The sequence below is a fragment of the Vulpes lagopus genome, chromosome 11, assembly GCF_018345385.1.
Source record: "Vulpes lagopus strain Blue_001 chromosome 11, ASM1834538v1, whole genome shotgun sequence".
Classification (NCBI taxonomy): Eukaryota; Metazoa; Chordata; class Mammalia; order Carnivora; family Canidae; genus Vulpes; species Vulpes lagopus.
Window position 1 is genome coordinate 16,540,802 of NC_054834.1, and position 21,320 is coordinate 16,562,121.

General features: G+C 35.6%; 1 protein-coding gene across 1 annotated transcript in view; it reads left to right on the forward strand.

Annotated features, from left to right (window-relative positions):
* RELN (reelin) overlaps positions 1–21,320 on the forward strand; it is a 477,996-nt gene that overhangs the window by 327,859 nt on the left and 128,817 nt on the right. Inside the window, 4 exon segments of the mRNA XM_041722153.1 lie at positions 2,222–2,458; positions 18,049–18,223; positions 18,225–18,242; positions 19,113–19,225. Coding sequence (XP_041578087.1) covers positions 2,222–2,458; positions 18,049–18,223; positions 18,225–18,242; positions 19,113–19,225 — 543 coding nt within the window.

Consider the following 21,320-nt stretch of genomic DNA (forward strand, 5'->3'; position numbering starts at 1 on the left):
GTCACCTAGAAGCCACTTAACATTAGGGAGAATATTTCACCTTTTTGTGCCTCAGTATTCAGATTTCTTTTGGGGTACACTGACAATATGTACCTCATTTATGCAGTAAGAAGTTGTGTTTTTGCACGTGCCAGATACTGTTCTAGGTACTAAGACACAATGTTTCTGACTTTGCCATAAGGGTATTATCCCAACTTCACAGATGAAGATGCTAAGGAGCATAGAAATTGAGTACCCTCCCTGCAGCTGTGAGGTTATTAACTATTAGGTGTCAGAGTGGAGACTTTAACCCAAGAGTCTGATTACAGACCCATAGTCTTAACGCCTCTGCAAAGGAAAATATTCGTCATTTCAATTACTGTTTTCACACATACATATACATGCACTAAAATAAAGGAAAATGACCTTTGAAGTTGCCTAAGAAATTCTGCTTTTCGGGGATCCCTGGGTGGTGCAGCGGTTTGGCGCCTGCCTTTGGCCCAGGGCGTGATCCTGGGGACCCGGGATCGAATCCCACATCGGGCTCCCGGTGCATGGAGCCTGCTTCTCCCTCTGCCTATGTCTCTGCCTCTCTCTCTCTCTCTGTGACTATCATAAGTAAATAAATAAAAATTAAAAAAAAAAAAAAAGAAAAAAAAAAAAAAAGAAATTCTGCTTTTCAGTTGTTATTTTTAAATTATATTTATTTTCATCAGAGAGAATAGTAACTGCTTTTAAAATTATTAAAATAAAGGAAAATTATAATATTCTAGTAACACAATGAGCAAATTAAATTTTTAAAATTAATGCATAATGTTTTCACCATTGAGCCACTTTAAGTACAGTTTGTCTTATTTCTTTACATATTTGATATATTTATATATATATTTATATATATTTATTAACATAAATATTTGTTTGTTTTATTTCTTTACATATTTGATATATATATTTATATATATTTATTAACATAAATATATTTATTTGATTTTTTAGTAAATACTTAAAAATTAAAGTGAAAATTACTAAAATACTCAATTTAACCAAATTTTACTCTTCTAATAAATTCACATTGGTGAAAAAATTCAGAGATTTAAAGTGTTTAAAACCGTAAGTATTTCAAAATATTTAAACACCATAAATGTTATTGCTGTGTCTTTTTAATTTAAGGAGTGTTTTAAAATTTATATTTCTGTAATTGAATATTGATTTTCCATTATTTAAAAAGTATGTTTTCTTACATTGCAAAAAATTCTGCCAGTTTTTTTACTGGTAGTTTGTATAATTATTAGTGATGAAAATCATGTCATCCTACCCCATAGCTCTACATACAAGTTATTTAAAGAGAAAAGAGATATTTTTTAGTAACTCTACATATATAAAAATATATATTTCCAAGATGTGATTTGACATTTTTTACACAATAACTAACAATAAGCATAATACAAATATGAAAATCAATCTAATTTCTAATTAAACCCAGCCTTAGACATTTAAATTTTTAAATAATTTGTTTCTAAGCTATCCAACTAGTCCCCTGTCTTAGGGAGCTTTCCTTTGCTCACTGGGAAAAAGAGTCAGTCCCTTTAGTATGTGTTTACTGCGAACACCTCTCCTGGCGTTTAATTGTACATTGATGGAGACAAATGTTCCATTTGCCATTTGCTTCATATCTCACCTTGTGTATGGATGTGAGCAGCATGGTACTGTGATTTATGGAGCTTTCAAGGAGATGTCATTGCAGTGGCAATTAATGTATGGTTCCTGCTGCTGTGTACAGTAATTGCTCCTGGAAATTAGATATTATTCTTAATTTTCTTCCCCATTTGTCACATACAAGTTTGTTGTCATAGCCACCATGACACAGCAAGTCACCTCATACACTGTGCTAAGCTCATGGGAATTAGGAAGTGCCACAGTTCCAATCAGCCTCAAACTGTAATATGTGTAACAAATGCCCAAGATCCTTTTTCAGACTAAGACAAATCCTGCCCCTTTGACAACTGTGTTTTATTGAGTCAGCTTTTCTGAAAGCAGATGAATGAAAGCAGTCACATTTTGGGATGTGTTTAGAAGACTTTGGGTCAGACAAGAAAGTGGAAATCTCAGAACAATGTTTATAATAGTGGAGAACTATTTTTTTTTTTTTTTTAGTGCTGTACCATAGGGAAAAAAATATTCTGCGGTGAATGTTTGTATTTTATATATCAATCTGAAGTTTTACTTTTTTTTTTTTCTTTAGAATCATCTCTGTAGAGTTACCAGATGATGCAAGACAGTTTGGAATTCAGTTCAGATGGTGGCAACCATATCATTCTTCCCAGGGAGAAGATGTATGGGCCATTGATGAGATTATCATGACATCTGTCCTTTTCAACAGCATTAGTCTTGACTTTACCAATCTTGTGGAGGTCACTCAATCTCTAGGATTCTACCTTGGAAATGTTCAGCCATACTGTAGCCATGACTGGACACTTTGGTAAGAATTTAATTTCTGTTGTTGTTGTTATGATTTGCATTAAGGTTTGGAACACAAAAATGATCTTCTAGTCCATCCAGCACTTAGTCATTTGCTGACAAATACTTACTGAATATGAACCACCTCAAAAGTCAAGTAAGATATCTTGGGAAGAAGGACTGAAGACAAAATACCGATAGATTTAAATAAATATAAAATTTCACCATTGTTACTAATCTCAAATTTTTATTTCTCACTGTTACATATAAAAACCCTCTTCAAAAAGTGTTAATAACTAGAGTTAACTAATACATTGTCCTTTCATGGAGACCCATCATGATTATGGTAAAATGTGAAATCACTCTAATGACTATTTTAATAAAACTTGTCATAAGTAGTTTTGTTTTAATCCTGTCTTACATAAAGCCCAGGAAGTTTCTTCATCACTAATTTATTAATAACTAAGATCTACCTTTAAACCCATCTTATTAAGCAATATTGGACCACTGACTCATATAGTTAATGTTGTTGGGGTTTCAAGATTGTGGACTATCCAAGCCAAGATCTTAGATTTGTGGTCAAATGCAAACTTCATTATACAATAAACAGTAAATAAATAGTTTAAGACTGTGAGTAAGTCCAGGGAGGGAGGGAGTGAATATCAGGAAGAGAAGCCAAGAGTTGTATAGAGGCCAGATCCTGTAGAGCTTCTAGGCCCAGTAACTCTAGATTAAAACTCAGGTCTGCATCATTCAAAACTCACAGCCCTCACCAGTGTGCATATTGCCCCTCTCTGGGTTCCTTTAGGGCTTTAAACATAATTGAGGAATAATATTCTAAGAGAGTTTTACTTTCTATGGAGTCATGGTCAGACCAATTTAATTTCTCCAGACGAATCTCACCAAAAGCTATTCACTGCAGTTGTCTCCAGAGAGCATATCATAAATGACCCATCAGTGACCTTATCATAATTAGAGGTAAATTTTACACACCATTGCACAGAAAATTACCTTTGATGGGAATTGTGCATGGACATCACATCTCACACACAGCAGGCTAAAATTCTAGCATCAAAATGACAGCTAATGGAATGGAAGTACAGCTGGTCACTTTTGCTGCAAGCACTGTTGAACTAGATAGAATGAAATTTCTATATAGCAAAGTATGAAAGGTTATACTGTGTTTTCTATTTGATAGCCTCCCTCAGATGCTTGTTTTTATGGAAATTCTTTCTTAGTCCTAGAGCCTTCAAAGAAGACAAAGGAGTGAGGCAAAATAAGAAGATGCAAAGATGTAAACCAAAATGAGATTTCTTAGAATTATATGCTTCTAAAAATTTAAATTGACCTGAACTAATAGTAATTCAAGTTGGCTGTATATCATAAACTATATCCCCCAAGATTCATGTAGTAGGTTTTTTTCCCCAGCCCTTTTAATACAACAAAGAGTCATATCACGAATGCAAGTCCTGTTATCATGTTTATTTTCATAAATAGTTAACATCTGCTCAAATAAACTCCAAAGTTGCTGAGCATTTTCATTTAACACTTGGATTGAATACATGATAACAGCAGTTTAATTTCTGTGCTTTGATCAAAACCCTAAGAACAATATCCTTTCACACAAGTCTGATGAATATTCTTAACCCACCACTGCTTTAATTGGTGGAGATACATTTACTTTGTGAAAATACAATGACAGTAATTATAGAAAACCATAAGAAAATATAAATAATTGTACAATCCCCATGGGTACCTTCGGCAGCACCATGGGAGTTTTATTAACAACCACATGTGAGCAATCAGTTTTGACTTTCTGATCTTCTCTGTAATGGAAAGGAGTCGTCTTGGTTATGAAACAACAGTGTATACTCTGGCGGTGATAATGAGACTAGAGAAATACATTAACTACTTTAATAAGGACATGAAAAATTCCCGGTGCTCATTAAAATGAAGCAACATGGAAGATCTCAAACTGTTCTCATTTTCTTAGCCAATGAGTCAGAATAAAACCCCTTTTCATGACATTGTTTTCTCTCTGCTGCTGTTGAAGAATATATTGTTCAAGTTCAATGTGAACTCACTTTGGCAATGTTTTTCAGAAATACTTGTTACAATATTGAAATTCAAGTGATGGTATTGACCAGCTATTTATCCTAACCACCTAGTCCAAAATGAGTTATTTGTTTTCTGTGTAAAACCTTTGGAGTGTATTATCTTATTAAGTAAACATTATTTGAGCATGTTCAAGTATGTAGCCTCTGCCCTTCAGTGACCTTGCTTCTCTCAAGGGAAATTTTGATATGTATACATGTTCCGTACAAATGGTTGGTGTTAAATTAATTATTATTGGGTTTTCCCAGCTGTGAGTTCATTTGGTTCTCATTTTCTAAGTCATGACTTTCCATGTGCATGGATTGTTGTTGCTGAGTGTTCTCCAGGGACAACTTGGACAATTGCTTTTTCATTAGAAGAATTACAGTCAATATGCTGTAAATCATTTTACAGTGTGTCACCATAGAGCACTTTTTTCCATAGAGAAATGAATTGCTGTTAATTGTTTGTAGTACTTTCGTTTCTTCCATGCTCAGTATCTGATATCAGAACCTCTATCTGCTTTATATTCTAGAAATAGTCTTTAAAACATCATACATATATTTTAAGATCACTAAGGGAATAATTTAATTAAGATTTGTTAAAGACTATCCAATTAATACTATTAGTGATAATACCGAGGGACAATGACATTCCTCTGTATTATCAAATAGACTAGCAAGGTATACAGGTAGTAATGACATTGCTGTCATACAGATGAGGTTTTAGTTTCAAAATGTATACAACTGTGAGGGATGGTTGTTACAGCATATTAGAATTGGCATTTGGTTTTAGTAGCAGAGGTAAGGAGTTTTCCAGACAAGCAAAAGCTGAGGGAGTTCAGAGCGCCTAGCTGGCTCAGTTGGTATGGCATGTGACTCTTGATCTCACGGTCGTGATTTCAAGCCCCATGTTGGGTGATCTTGGGAGACTACTTAAAAAAGAAAAGCTGGCCAGGCTGTGATGGCTGAATGGTTAAGGCACTGGACTCGAAAAAAGAAAAGCTGAAGGAGTCACTTCTCTCCCTCTCTCTCAAATAAATAAATATTTTCTTAAAAAAACCTAGTGTGAAGATTAAAAGACAAAAGTAGTAAAAATAACTATAACTACAATAATTTGTTAATGTAATTTGTTAATGGATACACAAGATAAAAAAAGATGTAAATTGTAACATCAAGAACATTAAATGTGAGTAGAGAGAATAAAAAATGTGGAGCTTTATAGTATGCATTCAAACCAAAGTTATCAGCTTCAAGTACAAATACACTCTTACAAATATATGATGTTTTATGTAAGCCTATGGTACTAACAAAACAAAAATCTATAGTAAATACACAAAAGATAAAGATAAAGGAATCTAAGCATACCACTACAGAAAATTACCAAATCACAAAAGAAAAGAAGGGAAAAAAAATGAACCAATGAATTAAAAACACCTAGAAAACAATTAACAAATGGCCATAGTTAGTTCATACCTATCAATAATTACCTTAAATGTAAATAGACCAATTACTCCAACCAAATGACATTAGGGGCTGGATGAATAAAAGAAATAAAACCCAACTACATGCTACTACATGCTGCCTACAAGAGACTCATTTTAGCTACTTAAGACCACACACAACCTGAAAGTTAAAGGATGGAAAAGATATTCCAGACACATGAAAGCCAAAAGAAAGTAGAGTTAGCTATTGCTTATATCAGACAAAATACACTTTAGGGGAAAAACGGTAACAAGAAATCAAGAAGGTCACTATGTAATGATTAAGGGGTTAATTCAACAAGTGGATATAACATTGGCAAATACGTATGCACCCAACATAGGCGGGCCTAAATGTATAAAATAAATATTAACAGACTTGAAGGAAGAAATAGACAATGCAATAATAATAGAGGACTTCAGTAATACTTTTTCAACACTGAATAGAGCATCCAAACAGAATATCAATACGAAAATATTACTTAAAAGTCACACTAGCCTAGATGGACTTAACAGATATTTACAGGACATTCCGTCCCATGCAAAGAATGCACATACAAGCACATACAAAATATTCCCAAGCACATACAAAATATTCTCCAAGATAGAGCATATGCTAGGCCACAAAACAGGTCTTAAAAATTTTAAGAAGACTGAAGTCATATCAAGCAACTTTTCCTACTACAATCATATGACATTAGAAATCAATTACAAGGAGAAAATTAGAAAATTCATATATGCAGAGATTAAACAATCAGTGGGTCAAGAAAATTTTTAAAAATTCAAAAAAATCTTGGGACAAATGAAAATCGAATTAGAGCATGCCAAAATGTATGGAATGTTGCAAAAAGCAATGCAGAAAAAGAAGTTCATAACAATAAATGCCTACATTAAGAAACAAGAAGGATCTCAAGTAAACAGCTTAACTTACACTTTAAAGAAGTAAAAAAAGGGGCAGCCCAGGTGGCTCATCAGTTTGCGCTGCCTTCGGCCCAGGGCCTGATCCTGGGGACCTGGGATCGAGTCCCAACGTTGGGCTCTCTGCATGGAGCCTGCTTCTCTGAACTCTTGCTTTCTCTCTGTGTGGTTCTCATGAATAAAAATAAAATCTTTAAAAAATAAAAAAAAAAATGAAGAAGAAAAAAAAGGAAAAGCTAAGTGCAAAGTTAGCAGAATGAAGGAAAGAAAAAGATCAGAGCAGAAATAAATAAAATAGAGATTAAAAAGCATGAAAGTTGGGCAGCCCGGCTGGCTCAGCAGTTTAACACTGCCTTCAGCCCAGGGCCTGATCCTGGAGACCTGGGATCGAGTCTCAGGTCAGGCTCCCTGCATGGAGCCTGCTTCTCCCTCTGCCTGTGTCTCTGCCTTTCTCTCTCTCTTTCTATCTCTCTCTCTCTGGTCTCTCACAAAAAAATAAATAAAATATTTTTTTAAAAAGTAGGAAAGTCAATCAGTGAAAGTAAGAGTGGGGTTTTAAAGATTTTATTTATTTATTAGAGAGAGCGGGAACAAGGGGTGAAGCAGAGAGGGAGGGACAAGCAGTCTCCCCACTGAGCAGGGAGTCCAATTTAGGTCTTAATCCCACAGTCTTGGAATCAACCTCAACCAGCTGAGCCACCCAGGTGCCCTGTAAGAGTGATTTTTTTTTGAACAGATAAACAAAATGGGCAAACCTTTAGGTAGACTCACAAAAAAAAAAAAAAAAAACCACCCTCAAACAAAATCAGAAATGAAAGAGGAGACATTACAACTGATACTATAGAAATACAAAGGATGGTAAGAGAACTGTGAACAATTATCATGGTGATCATTTTACTATAATACATATATCAAATCATTATGTTGTATACCTAAAACTAATACAGTTGTATATGCCAATTATATCTCAGTAAAACTGGCAAAAATTAAAGTTAAAAAGATGGAAAAAAGAAAGCTATAGTTTTTCTCTTTAGTGATGCTTGAGAAAAAGCAGATTTAATTAAAAGGTTTCAAAATCAATGAGATGTAGAAATGTTGAAAGTTTTCCTAGACTTTCATGGGTGTTAAAATCAAAGGTACTCATTCCTTGTTATGTGTAATTTTTTTTTTAATGAAAGCTCTCTTTTCTTTATACAAATAAATCAACAGCATACATCATGTTAGGGTCAGTTTTTAGAAAGAGAAATTTCCTAAAGTTTGTCATGAAGTGGAGAGAAAATAAAAGAGCAACACGCAAGAAGTAAAGTAAGCTGTGAATAACAACAGGCATGAGAAAAAAAAAGGGTAATGTTAGTGTTGTGATGGGAAGATTCAGGAAGGCTAGTTTTTCATATCAGCTCCAGGTGGCCTGGTCAGCCCTAGAATTGCAGAAAGATAGAGGTCATAAAGAGGGAGAACAGTTACAGAGTGAGTGTCCCATGTAATGCAATCCTCATGAGCCTAATTTTTTTTTTGATGTGTTGAAAATTTTATTAATGTTCAGTTTAAAAACTTAACACCTGTGATATGTTAAGACATATCTTTAAAAAGCCTTTAGAGTTTGGGCCTTGGTTCAGAAGTTGTGGGGGCCTTGGTGTTTCTTGTTGTTGTTAAGTGGTTTAAGAATTCATGATCTTGCTCTAGGGCTGGTAATACTGTGTCACTTTCTTCCCCCTCACAGAAATGATGCTCAATGGGCAGCCCAGGTGGCTCAGTGGTTTAGCGCTTTCAGCCCAGGGCGTGATCCTGGAGTCCCGGGATCGAGTCCCACGTCAGGCTCCCTGCATGGAGCCTGCTTCTCCCTCTGCCTCTCTCTCTCTCTCTCTCTGTGTCTCTCATGAATAAATAAATAAAATCTTAAAAAAAAAAAAGAAATGGTGCTCAATAATGTTCAAAGCAGAGCAATGTGAGTATTGTCAGGAAGTTGCAAACCCTCAATTTTATCAATACTGCCAGGTGCTTCTATTAGAAGACACAGACAAGTAAATTTCTTTAGGATTTTTCTTTCATCAACCCATATCTTATGCAGAAATCTTGTCAGTTTAAATAGTTTATTAGTAAGCCCAGAGTTTTCTTAGGATTATTTTTTACAGAGACTATTAAAAAGCAGTAAATCAATTCAAGTTATGCTGCTGAAAGAAATCAGTTGGGGTGATGTGGCTCCCAAGAACCATTTCAAACACCATTTCACAGTAAGTGATTGTTCTAGGAAGCTTAGCAGAGAGATGAGGTAAATATATTGAGTGACAAACTGAAAAGTCACTTTCTGTTGTTTTCAACAACTATTTAAAGTACTTTCAGGGGCGTCTGGGTGGCTTAGTCAGTTAAGTGTCTGCCTTCAGTTCAGGTTATGATCTCAGGGTCCTGAGATGGAGCCCCACATGGGGCTCCCTGCTCAGTGGGGAGTCGGCTCCCTCTCTCTCTCTGCCCCTCCCCCTACTTGTGATATCTATCTATCTCTCTCCCTCTCTTTTTCTCAAATAAATATATAAAATCTTTAAAAACAAAAGTACTTCAGTACCCAGGAGTATAGTGCCTCTATAAAATTGGTAATATAATTAAATATTCCCCCAAATGGATTTTATAAGTGACTTTCTAAAATACAGCCTACTTATTATGCTTTTTCAATATAAAGATTTAATCACATGAAGTTTTTCATTCGTTGATAGATGTACATTCGACTATTTATTGATTGCACTATTGGCACCATTTGAGCTGGAGGTGTCATAGTTAGTATTGGAGATTAAGAGAGAAAAAGTCTTTTGTTTGCAGAGCTTACATTCTAGAGGGGAATAACACCACTTACCAAATAAACAAATTCATATCAATATTTCAGGAAGTGGTTAGTACTGTGAGGATAAATGAATGGAGTGTTAGGTAGTCTAAGTGGAGAGTGAAATGATTTTTGGTAAAATAGGAAGGCCCTCCTGGAAGTATTACTACAGAGACTTGAATAATGAGAGACAATAATGTAAAAATGTGCAAGGAAAGCATCACAGATAGAGGGAATAGCAAGAGCAAAGGCCCTGAGGCAGGAATTAAATTATATTAGGATGATTTACTTATTTGTTTATTTATTTATAGAGAGGAGGGAAAAGCAGAAGGAGGAGGAGGAGAGAGAATCTTAAGCAGGCTCCTCACCCAGGGCTCAATCTCATGACCCTGAGATCATGCCCTGAACCAAAATCAAATGCTTAACCAACTGAGCTACCCGGGTGCCCCTAGAACCTTATAAAGCAACATAAAGATTTTGGAATTTTTTCTGAGTTTTATGGAAATCCAGTAGATAATTTGTAGCAGAGGAGTAATGTGATCATACTTCTATTTTTTAAATAATTATGACTGCTTTTTGGAGAACAGATGATAGAGGGTAATAGAAGAAGCAGTAGAAGGAGCTCAGCTCAGAGACTAACAATGTTATTTGCATGTGCTTATAATGATGTTAGGAACAGAATGATGCAGTGGACAAATGGACCAATTAAAAGTACATATTGAAGGACAAAACCTTAGGACCTGCCAAAGAAATGGATAAAATGGCTATGTTCCATTACTCATGTCCTATTGGTGTCCAAACAGTTGACTTTTAAGTCATTTATTTCTCCAAAGTTAGAATTTCCCTAAAAATCTCCATTTAGACTCAGTAGCTAAGTGAGGTTTTGGAAGTAGAATATACAACTACACAAATTAACAAGAGAATTCTACATTTGGTGATTTAGATTCATGGAACGTATGGCTTGTTGAAAGAGAAATTCATTAGGGCTGAGACAATTACTTTTTATGGACAGTGGTTCACGAAATATCCAGGGTATATAGAGTGTACTGACTCAGTTGGCCTCTCCTGCCTCCCTGTCTTTCACTCAGTCCACCCCAACCACATTGTTCTTCCTTCTCTCTACTCCAACAAGTCAAGCTCTTTCCTCTTCCAGCACCTTTGCATTAGCTCTGCCTTTTCCTGGGAAGTTCTTTCATTAGTCATTTTGGGCACATGCCAGGGCCCGCAAGCTTTCCAGCGGCCTGGATAAAGTCCAAGGGCTGTGAAAATTAATACTGTCTCAAAAATATGATAAGAGAATTGCAAAAATAGAATTAATACATTCAAATTAAATATCTATAAAATATAATATATGTTAACTCCATTCATTGCTAAATTGGAATATTCATAAAATTTCATGATATTGGAAATAATTTTTGGTACGATTCCTGAGTTTGCTAAAAATTACAACCAAATGTAAATTACATGCATGACTAGTAGCCAAATAAAATTTAAAGGCAAAATTATAAAATCTGCTTGAAGGATTTTGCAATGAAAAAATAACATATATATATATATATATATATATATATATATATATATATATATATATATATTTAATGGACATGAGTATATTTTAATTTGTTTGCCCTGATGTATAATGGAGTTTCCAAAATTAAAATTATCAAGGTCCTTTAAAAGTCTTAAAATGGTCTTGCTCGGCTATTGTCTTCCTTACTGTCACCCTACAATACTATTACAATATCATTGACTATATTCACTATGATGTGCCTTTTATTCCTGTGACCTATTCATTCCATAACTGAAGTCTGTACTTCCCACTGCCCTATCTCAGTACAACCTTTCTTGAGGGCAACTTGGCAGTAAATGCTCATTTTAAAAATTCACTTTGAGCAAGCAGTTCTGCTTCTAGAAATTTATCCTAAGGAAATAATTGGACCAGTACACAAAGATAGATAAGAATGCATATTATACAAGCATTGCTTATAACAGTGAAAAATGGGGCAGTCTCCCAAGAGTTCCATAATTGGAGATTGGCTTTATTCTCAACATTTTTTCAATATGGAGAGAGGTCAATGAAAGAGTTGCAAAAAGAAAAAAAAAAAAGAAGGATACTCAGTCAAACAGTGGACTCTTGATTTTGGCTCAGGTAATGATCTTCTGCCCATTAAGCCCCACTTCCCACTGCCGGCTGAACGTGGAGCTGCCTAAGATTCTCTCTCCTTCTCCCTATGCCCCTCCCCTACTCCTGCTCCTATCAAAAAAATAAAAAAAAGGTTTATTAGGATTGTGTAATAATTTTTTTAAAAGAAAGAAAAGTGAGGGACGTCTAGGTAGTTCAGTGGTTGAGCATCTGCCTTTGGCTCAGGGTGTGATCCTGAGGTCCCAGGATTGAGTCCCGCATCAGGTTCCTCACAAGGATCTTGCTTCTCCCTCTGCCTATGTCTCCTCCTCTCTCTGTGTGTCTCTAATGAATGAATAAATAAATCTTTTAAAAAACAAAAGAAAAGTGGGTGTTCATGTGTGGGCAAACATAATGAAGTCTGAAAGTATACCAAAATGTTGCCGTGATCATCTTTAGGTAATAGAACTGTGAATTTTTACTCTAAAAAAAAAAAACAAAACGCTTCCATATTGTCAGATTTTTTTTCTAATAAATGTAAATTTTATATAATCCACTAAGATAGTATGGTTATTTCTGTTTTGATACAATATGATAGAAATAACAAGTGAGTTAAAATGACACCTTCAATTCCACAATATCAACAAGATTGTCAACTCCAGCAAATTTTCTTTGATGATTGCAAAAACAAAACAAAAAGATGATATTAGAGAGGCTTAGATTCATTTACAAGTCCTTTTGGGGATGAATATAACTTCTGAATGGTATCAAACCAAAACCAGCTTTGTGTTGCTCTTCAATTGTTGTGGAAATGAGCTCTGCAGAACTGTTCTTTTCTTTGGGGTCCTTGAAAATAGTGGAATATTGCTTAGGTTTCTAAGAAATGTAAATATTGATGCATTATCTTTTCTGGTGGCATATGAGTTGTGAAACTTCAGACACATTGTTTAACTTACTAAACTTTTTTTTTTTTTTTGAGAGAGAGAGAGAGAAAGAGCATGCACCCATGTATGCAAGTGTGGACAGGGTGAGAGAGAGGGAGAGAGAGAATCCCAAGCAGGTTCCACACTCAGACACAGGGCTCAATCTCAGGACCCTGAAATCAAGGGTCAGGTGCTCCACCGACTGAGCCACCCAGATACACCATTATCAAACCTTTCTTAAAGAGATGAGATCGGTTGTTGAAAATGGCTCAGTCACTGGGTGAATTTGCCTTGAAGGAACTCTGTGGTCTGAGTAATCTCCGTTTTATATTGGTTATGTATATCTACCCTTCATATAAAAGAGCCTTTTTTTTTATGAAGATGGGAAAGAGCCACTGGGGAAATGCAGGAAGAGTGATTTCTTTAAGTGAAAATAAACCAAAACTTTATCTGTGTTCATTACAACATGGAAGTAACAATAGTTTTGTAAACCTTGCCTTCTTCCCAATTGAGAAGCCTCACTCACACACTCATTTTATTCAACATTCTTTAAGTGCCTTTAATGGGCATGACATAGTAGAAAGGACAATCAGAGTAGAAATCAGAAGGTCTGGTCTCTAGTTTTTGGGGTTTTTTGTTTGTTTTTTATTCAAGAGAGACACAGAGAGAGAGAGAGAGAGAGAGAGAAAGAGAGAAGTGGAGACATAGGCAGAGGGAGAAGCAGGCTCCATGCAGGGAGTCTGAGGTGGAACCTGATCCCGGATCCTGGGATCACCCCCTGAGCCAAAGGCAGACCCTCAATCACTGAGCTACCCAGGCGTCCCTGGTCTCTAGCTTTTTAGTGACTGTGTGATCCTGGGGCCAGCAGCAGCTCAGCCTTTAGGTTTTTCAACTCCATAACCCCGTGTTAAGGATCTCTTATGGCCTCCCAAATAACCTTGACTCAAAGATCAAATAGGATAATCTAGCTGTTGGAAAGCCACAATGTCCTGCAACAATACTATGTGCTTCTGTGAGGTGCATAGGTTCTGAGTGCTTTAAGGAGATGCAGGGATGATTGTCCTAGTAGAAAGAATTATCCCCATTCTCTCACTAAATCTTGTAATTACACGCAGGAGCTTTTTTACTGTTGCTTTCTTTGTGAGGCATTCTTGCAAATCAACATGAATGAAATTAAGCATCCTGATTCCCAATGCATTCTGTCTCTAGAATTTCTCCCCAGAAGGCTGATGTGGACTATTCTTTTTCATTTCTCTGATTCTAACAGAGAAGTTAAGCTTCAGTTTTGCCTTTATGAACCTATCTTGACTTAAACAAGCAGCAAAGAGGAGTAGTTTTATCAATTAAAGGATGGCAGTCTGAAATTCTCACCTCTAAAACCCCAGCTGAGTAAGAACATCATTGTACTTAGGAGGGAAAAAGGTTACCTAATATCAGTGGCTTGCAGCCAGCCTTGGATAACTCATAAACAACTGAGTGAACTTGTACTATGAATGGTCAAGATTTTAAGGTATAGATGTCTGTGTTTTTCTTGTGTTATTTTTCTTCTGATTAAGTTATCAGAATAGGTGAGGTGAACATAACCACTACTACACTATGGAAATGAGGCAGATGATAGGAACAGACATTTACCCGAAGAAGACATGCAAATGGCCAACAGGCACATGAAAAAATGCTGAACACCATTTGCTATCAGGGAAATACAAATCAAAACCACAATGAGATAGCACCTCATACCAGTCAGAATATTATTAAATTAATTAATAATTTAATAAAATTAACAAGCCAGGAAACAGATGTTGGCAAGGATGCAGAGAAAGAAGAATGCTCTTACACTGTTGGTGGGAATGCAAGCTGGTATACAGCCACCCTGGAAAACAATATAGAGGTTCCTCAAGAAGTTAAAAATAGAGCTACCCTACTCTACCCAGCAATTGTGCTACTAGGTATTTACCCCAAAAATACACATATAATGATCCAAAGGAGCACCTGCACCCTCATGTTTATAGTAGCAATATCCACAATAGCCAAATTATAGAAAGAGCTGAGATGTCCATTGACAGATGAATGGATAAAGAAGATTCCTCTCTATACCACATGGAATATTATTCAGCCATCAGAAATAATGAAAACATTATTTACATCGATGTGGTTGGAACTGGAAAGTAATTTGCTGAGAAAAATAAGTCAATCAGAGAAAGACAATTATCATATAGTTTCATTTATATGAGGAATAGAAGAAACAGCACAGAGGATCACAGGAGAAGGGAGGGAAAACTGAATGGGAAGTCATCAGAGAGAGAAACAAACAATGAGAAACTCTTAATTCTAGGAAACAAATTGAGGGTTGCTGGAGGGGAGGTGGGTGGGAGGATGGGGTAATTGGGTAATGAGCATTAAAGAGGGCACATGATGTGATGAGCACTGGATGTTATACTGAACTCTACATCTGAAACTAATGATGTACTATACATTGGCTAACTGAATTTACATTTAAAAAAGGTATCAAGATTTATCATATGGTACCATGAAGTATGGCAGATGTTTTGGTTAGAAGTACATTCAGCTCTACCTTACAACAAAAACAAGACAAAACTACTGATGGAATAGATATTTGTGCTAAGTAAGAAATTTATTATCACTGTTTAACAGACTTCATATAGACTCTTGTCCTTTTTCTTTTTTTTTTTTTACATTTTACATTTTATTTTTTAAGTAATCTCTACACTCTATATGGGACTCAAAATCACAACCCCAAGATCAAGATCACACCCTGACTGGCTCAGTCTGAGACTCTTGTACTTTTATGTCATTTTTATGTTGTTTTCTTCTTGGTGTCTTGGCACCAAAGCTGTTATAGTGAGGGTAGCTCACAGAGCACATCCTTCTCAGGTTTGAATACTCACTGTCTTCAACTAGATTCATGGTTGATTGTAACCATGCAAAAGTTAGGCTTGGGCAGTATTTACAAAACACAGCATTTCTTTCTCTTTCTCTTTGAATTAAATGTTTTCTCTTTGAATTAAAACCATCTCTGAAGGGAGGAATTTACAAGGAGCTGATTGTGAAAATAATCTTAAATTATTTCAGAAATGCTGGGGTGGGGAAATACTGTGCAGACATGAGTGAGAAAGTTCTAGTGTCTCTCCGTGAATTACAAACTGTGCTGCTTGGTGCTGTTGGGTGATTTTTTTCCCCAGATGCCCAGGATGGATAGTATCCCTTTAAAGTAAACAATTTAAATAACTAATTAGTTGGCTCCCCCTAATTATATTTCTCATAAAGGGCACTAGAAAAAGCATTTAACCCTTAGAGTTAAAAGCAACATTTATTTCTCATGGAGAGAGCAGTCAGGACTTTTATTGCTTACTTAAAAGACTCTGGAATTTATATGGACAAGTTTGTGCCTGTAGAGTTTACTAGAGTTTTTCTTCTATGTTGATTCTTTTATTTTGCAATATTGCTAAAAATTGCATTCTGCAGCTTTGTGTTTGCTAGAATGCATCCTGTGCACTGTCACACGGCAGCAATCATGGGTTTATATCTCTAATACCAAAGTATCATTACATGGTAACTGAAAGTAATTATTTTTAAATGACTGTATATAAAAGTTATTCAAAACTGCAATGCTTTCCTCTCTATCTTATAGCAAGAGAAGGAGAGATTGTGTATTGTTGAGGGGTTTTAGAGTCATGGAGAGCTGAGTTCACGCACTGAGTCTCTACCATTTACTGTGCCCATTTCCCAACTTGTTGACTAGTGGTATTATTCCTATTTCAGTTATTGTAAGGATGGAACTAGGGATGATGATGTGGGTATTGTGCTTCGCACAGTCTGAGGATATTGCCTAAACTCAACAACGGTTGGGCATCTTTATTGTTAACGATAAACAAGTTGTAAGCATTGGATGTGTAACACCAACAATTATAAATATGACACTTCCTTTTATTGATCATTCAGCTAAAGCAGAATTTGAGGCTCTCAAACATTTTATTCCTTTATTTGTTGTTCAAGTGTAAAAACTTAATTCAAAATTATTAAAGAGTAATTAGTCATAGTTAGGAAAAAGCTTCTTGCATTTTATAACCTTGACCCCAAGCCCAAGATGGTCCTCTCTATATGGACAGTGTTCCATCTTTAAATGACATTTTAATGACTTCAAGAAGCAAGGCAGACTACTCCTTATTTTGCTGATTCAGCAAGCGACAAATAAGAACAAGTATTAAATGCCTCAAAGATTTCACAAATTTTTGCATCATTCCCTTGATCTATGTCAGCTCAGCCTCCTGACTAATAGGAAATACTGCTGTTCCTGGTACTGGCCCTGCTTCACAAGAGTAGTACCAAGTATTGTGGCAGACAAGCCCCAGTGTAGTTAACTCTGGGAATGTTTACATTGATCCATATTAACCACAGTGAAGATGTCCCCATATTTTAATCTCCTCTGATGGATTATAAATTCCTTGAGCAGGTGGCTCTAAAAAAAGTAATTGTGCCTGTCTTCAAACAGTTTATAATTACATAGTAGTCAACTGGGACCCAGTAAAATTTTACTGACTTGAGGCACAGTCATTAAAACTACATTATGATGTTTTCAGTAGTTAATGCCTAAGCATTGAACACTATTTGAAAAATCAGAAAAACAAAAGAAAAGTTGTACACTATCTAGTTTCCCAACACGAAACATAGCCACTGCAAGCATTCTGGTGAATTTCCTTTATGCATCATTTTGTGGATTGGTAAAAATTTATTGTCTCATAAGCATGTTAACTTGATCACATTACCTTCATAAATATTGGAAATATAGATGATCTGTCTTGTGGCAATACCAGTTTACTTAAGTATTCCATTTTCCCTGTGGTTTGACATTGAAATGGTTACCAATTACTATTATAAGTAGACTTGCAATATCATACTTTATAAAACTTTACTTGAATTTAGTAGTATTTCCTTTGGATAGATTCTAAGCAGTGAGATTAATGAGCCAAAGGAAAAAAAAATGAGCCAAAAGATTTACACTCATGAACAAAATATGAGTACACATTTTCAAATATATTTGACAACTCTAGGTATTAACTTTAAAAATGCTTCTTTAATAGGCAGATTGTTTTAAATTACATTTGTTAGATTGACTACAATCCATTCTCGAGCTTGGCAAGATATAAGTAAGTGAAATTATTTTGGTGTATGATATGAAATGAAGAGCTTAATTTTTCCTTAATACATCACTGTTTTTAATCTGATTCCCACCTCTGTCTTTCAGTTTCACAGGAGATTCTAAACTTGCCTCAAGTATGCGCTATGTGGAAACACAATCAATGCAGATAGGAGCATCCTATATGATTCAGTTCAGTTTGGTGATGGGCTGTGGCCAGAAATACACTCCGCACATGGACAACCAGGTGAAACTGGAGTACTCCACCAACCACGGCCTCACCTTGGCACCTGGTCCAAGAGGTAAGTCCATTTTCTCGAATTTACCTTGTGATAAGTAGGCTCCTTCTTTTTACATAGGAGGCAGAGAATTACAATTCCAAAAGTTTAGGTTTGGTTGAAAAGGAACCATGTTATTTGTAACTTAGCATTGATGTAAAGTCAGCAACAAGGATTCCACATTCTGCACTTTCAGATGCTAAAGGGTAATTGAAAATTTAAAAAAGAAATGGAAATAACTTCAGGACAGGATACTCTGGGATGGTGTTTTGAATATTATTTCCTCTAACCCTCTTCCCCCATAAATTTTCTCTGACTCTCCCTACCTTTCTAAACCCCTTCCTCCTTCCACTCTTTCTTCTCTCCCTATAGCATATATTCATCTTTTCCTTTCTTTTTCTTTACCTGTCACATAGACCATAGAATCTGGCATCTCTTGTCTTTGAAAAGAAAGAAAGAAAAGAAAAAGAAAGAAAGAGACAGACATAGATCATCATTGCATGACAATGGGTAAAATGTACTTCTTAGGATAAAATGTAATTCTGTATACACAGTGATCTGACATTGCAATAAATGCATAAATAGCACAGTGAATAGAATAATTTTACCAAATGCCAGTGTTGTGATAACAGGTCAAAAAAATGGATCCTAACCCATTTCCATTTTTATGTGAGAATTAAAAAACATTTAATTTTATGATGGCACTTGTTTCCATTATTTCCTAAGTGTTTTAGCTTCACAGAAGGAAATCTCATGGATTACATCCATGTTGCAAATAGTTAAGATTATGACATTAGATTTCTCTAAGGTCTTTTTCACGTATGGTGAGTGAGTCAATATGTTGTCCCGGGAGGAACAGAAGCCAAGTTTAATTTTTGCCTTCCTCTCTTTTAGGAATGTCTTCCAAGTATGCCAAGTTGTCAAGAATTCACATCGGCAAGTATTTACCACGCCAGTGAGTTCATGCAGTGGCGAAGAGTCATAGTGCTTCTTCCCCAGAAAACTTGGTGAGAGATGATATCTGTAGATACAATTGTGACTTTAACTTTTACTCTGTTAGCATGCCTTGAATGCAAAAAGAGTTAAGCATAATGGAAAGATGAATTTTCTTTGTCATCAAAAGACCCAGATCTTCCTTTTTTACTGAGGATATTTGAAAAATAGAGCTAATGAAAAATTTTTCCTTTCTTTAGTATATTTTTTATTGAAGTTCGATTTGAAAATTTGATTTCCAAAGTGTCCTACTTTTTTTCATTTTAGTATGGTTGGCACATAATATTACATGAGTTTCAGGTACATGACTTAGTGATTTGACAACTCTATACCTTGTGCTATGCTCACCACAAGTGTAGCTATTGTATGTCACCAGCACTATTACAGTGCCGTTGACCATATTTCCTATGCTGTGCCTTTTATTCCCGTGACTTACTCATTCCCTAAATGGAAAACTGTATCTCCCATTCCCCTTCGCCCATTTTGACCATCCTGCACCGTCAACTCCCTCTCTGGGGCAACCATCAGTCTGTTGCCCTCTCTGGGGCAACCATCAGGTCTGATTCTGCTTTTTGTTTGTTTATTCATTTGTTTTATATTACAGATTCCATGAGTGAATCATGAAATCGTGTGGTATTTGCCTTTCTCAACCTGACTTATTTCACTTAGTGTAATACCATCTGTATCCTAGCTTTTTCTCATCTCTGTTTTTGCCCAACTCAATGAGCCAGTTCCTTTAGGTTTGACATATGTAGAAGGGAAGGATACAGAAATCCAAAATCTCCTATGCCAAGACAATTTGGATTTCAAGGCTCTTTTCTAGCTCCAAAGCCCTACTTCTTATTTCAAAAGCTTAATACACACTTCTTTTTTCTATTCACATTCTTTCAGTAACAGTAAAAATCATCCTCAAGAAGCTAAAGCTTCAGCAATTAGGGAGAAAATTAAATATTTGATAATGTTTAAGAGGAAAACACATTTTTCCCTAAATATTACATAATTTTGCATTAGATTGATCGCTCTGGGCACCTTGTGAGGAATAGATTGTAGGAGAAAGAGTGAAGACAGGGAGTCAAGTTAGGGGTTTCCAGGCACTCGATGTTTAGTTGGTTTGGAGTATGATTGTAACAGACATGACAAGAGCCATCATTTGTGAAATATATCTTAATCAAATGGGGTTTGCTGGTGCAGTAGATGGAAACAGTAGTAGGAAAGGAAGAATCAAAAACAGTTTGTAAATCCCAGGCCTATGGAAATTTTTGGATGGTTGTGCCACTGACCGAGGTGGGAAAGCCCAGAGATGGAAGGATTTGGAGCAGGCAATGAAACATTCTGTTTTTGTGAGTTGGAGTTTGAGATAAACTATCCAAGCAGAAATGTCAAGAAGCCAACTGGACTAAACATCTGGAGCTCAGAAAAGAAGTTTGAGTTGAATACCATAAGTACGGTTTGAAGCCCTGGGATAGGATAAACTTGCCCAAGAAAGAACCTTGATCTAGAAATATACTGAGGCCTGAGTTCTCAGTATATCCTTACCAGTGATTAATTAATCACACTATTTTAACCATTCACAACCTCTTCAAGCCTGATTTCTTATGAGTAGAATGAAGAAGTTTAATTAGATGATCTTAAAAGTCCCTCTCAGTTCAGGAATTCTAAGATTCTGTGATGTGTATAGTAGAAAAAGCGTGAAAGAGACGAGAATTCTATTTTTCTGTGGCCTTCTGAGAGCCCTTTTGTAAAGAGAAAATTACTAAATAAACCTTTCTTAGATTATTTTATATGAAAGTTAGGCTCTACACAAAAACAATTGGTTAGATAACAACCCAGAATTATTATTCTATGTCCTTTAGTGAAAGATTGAATTACTGAATTATAAAAGAATGCCTCCTTGATTATTTTTAAGGATTCATCATTATGTCAGTTGGAATAAAATGCTTGAAATTTGATTTCCACAGATTTTTTCATATCCAACTGTGAGCCATTTCCTGGATACTGTTAATGCTTTGTTGCTACTTTCTCCAACATCCTACTTTTTTTCTGTCTACTGCTGAGAATATAATCAAGATTTGTATTTAATATCAATGATATTCCAAGCATATCTATCAC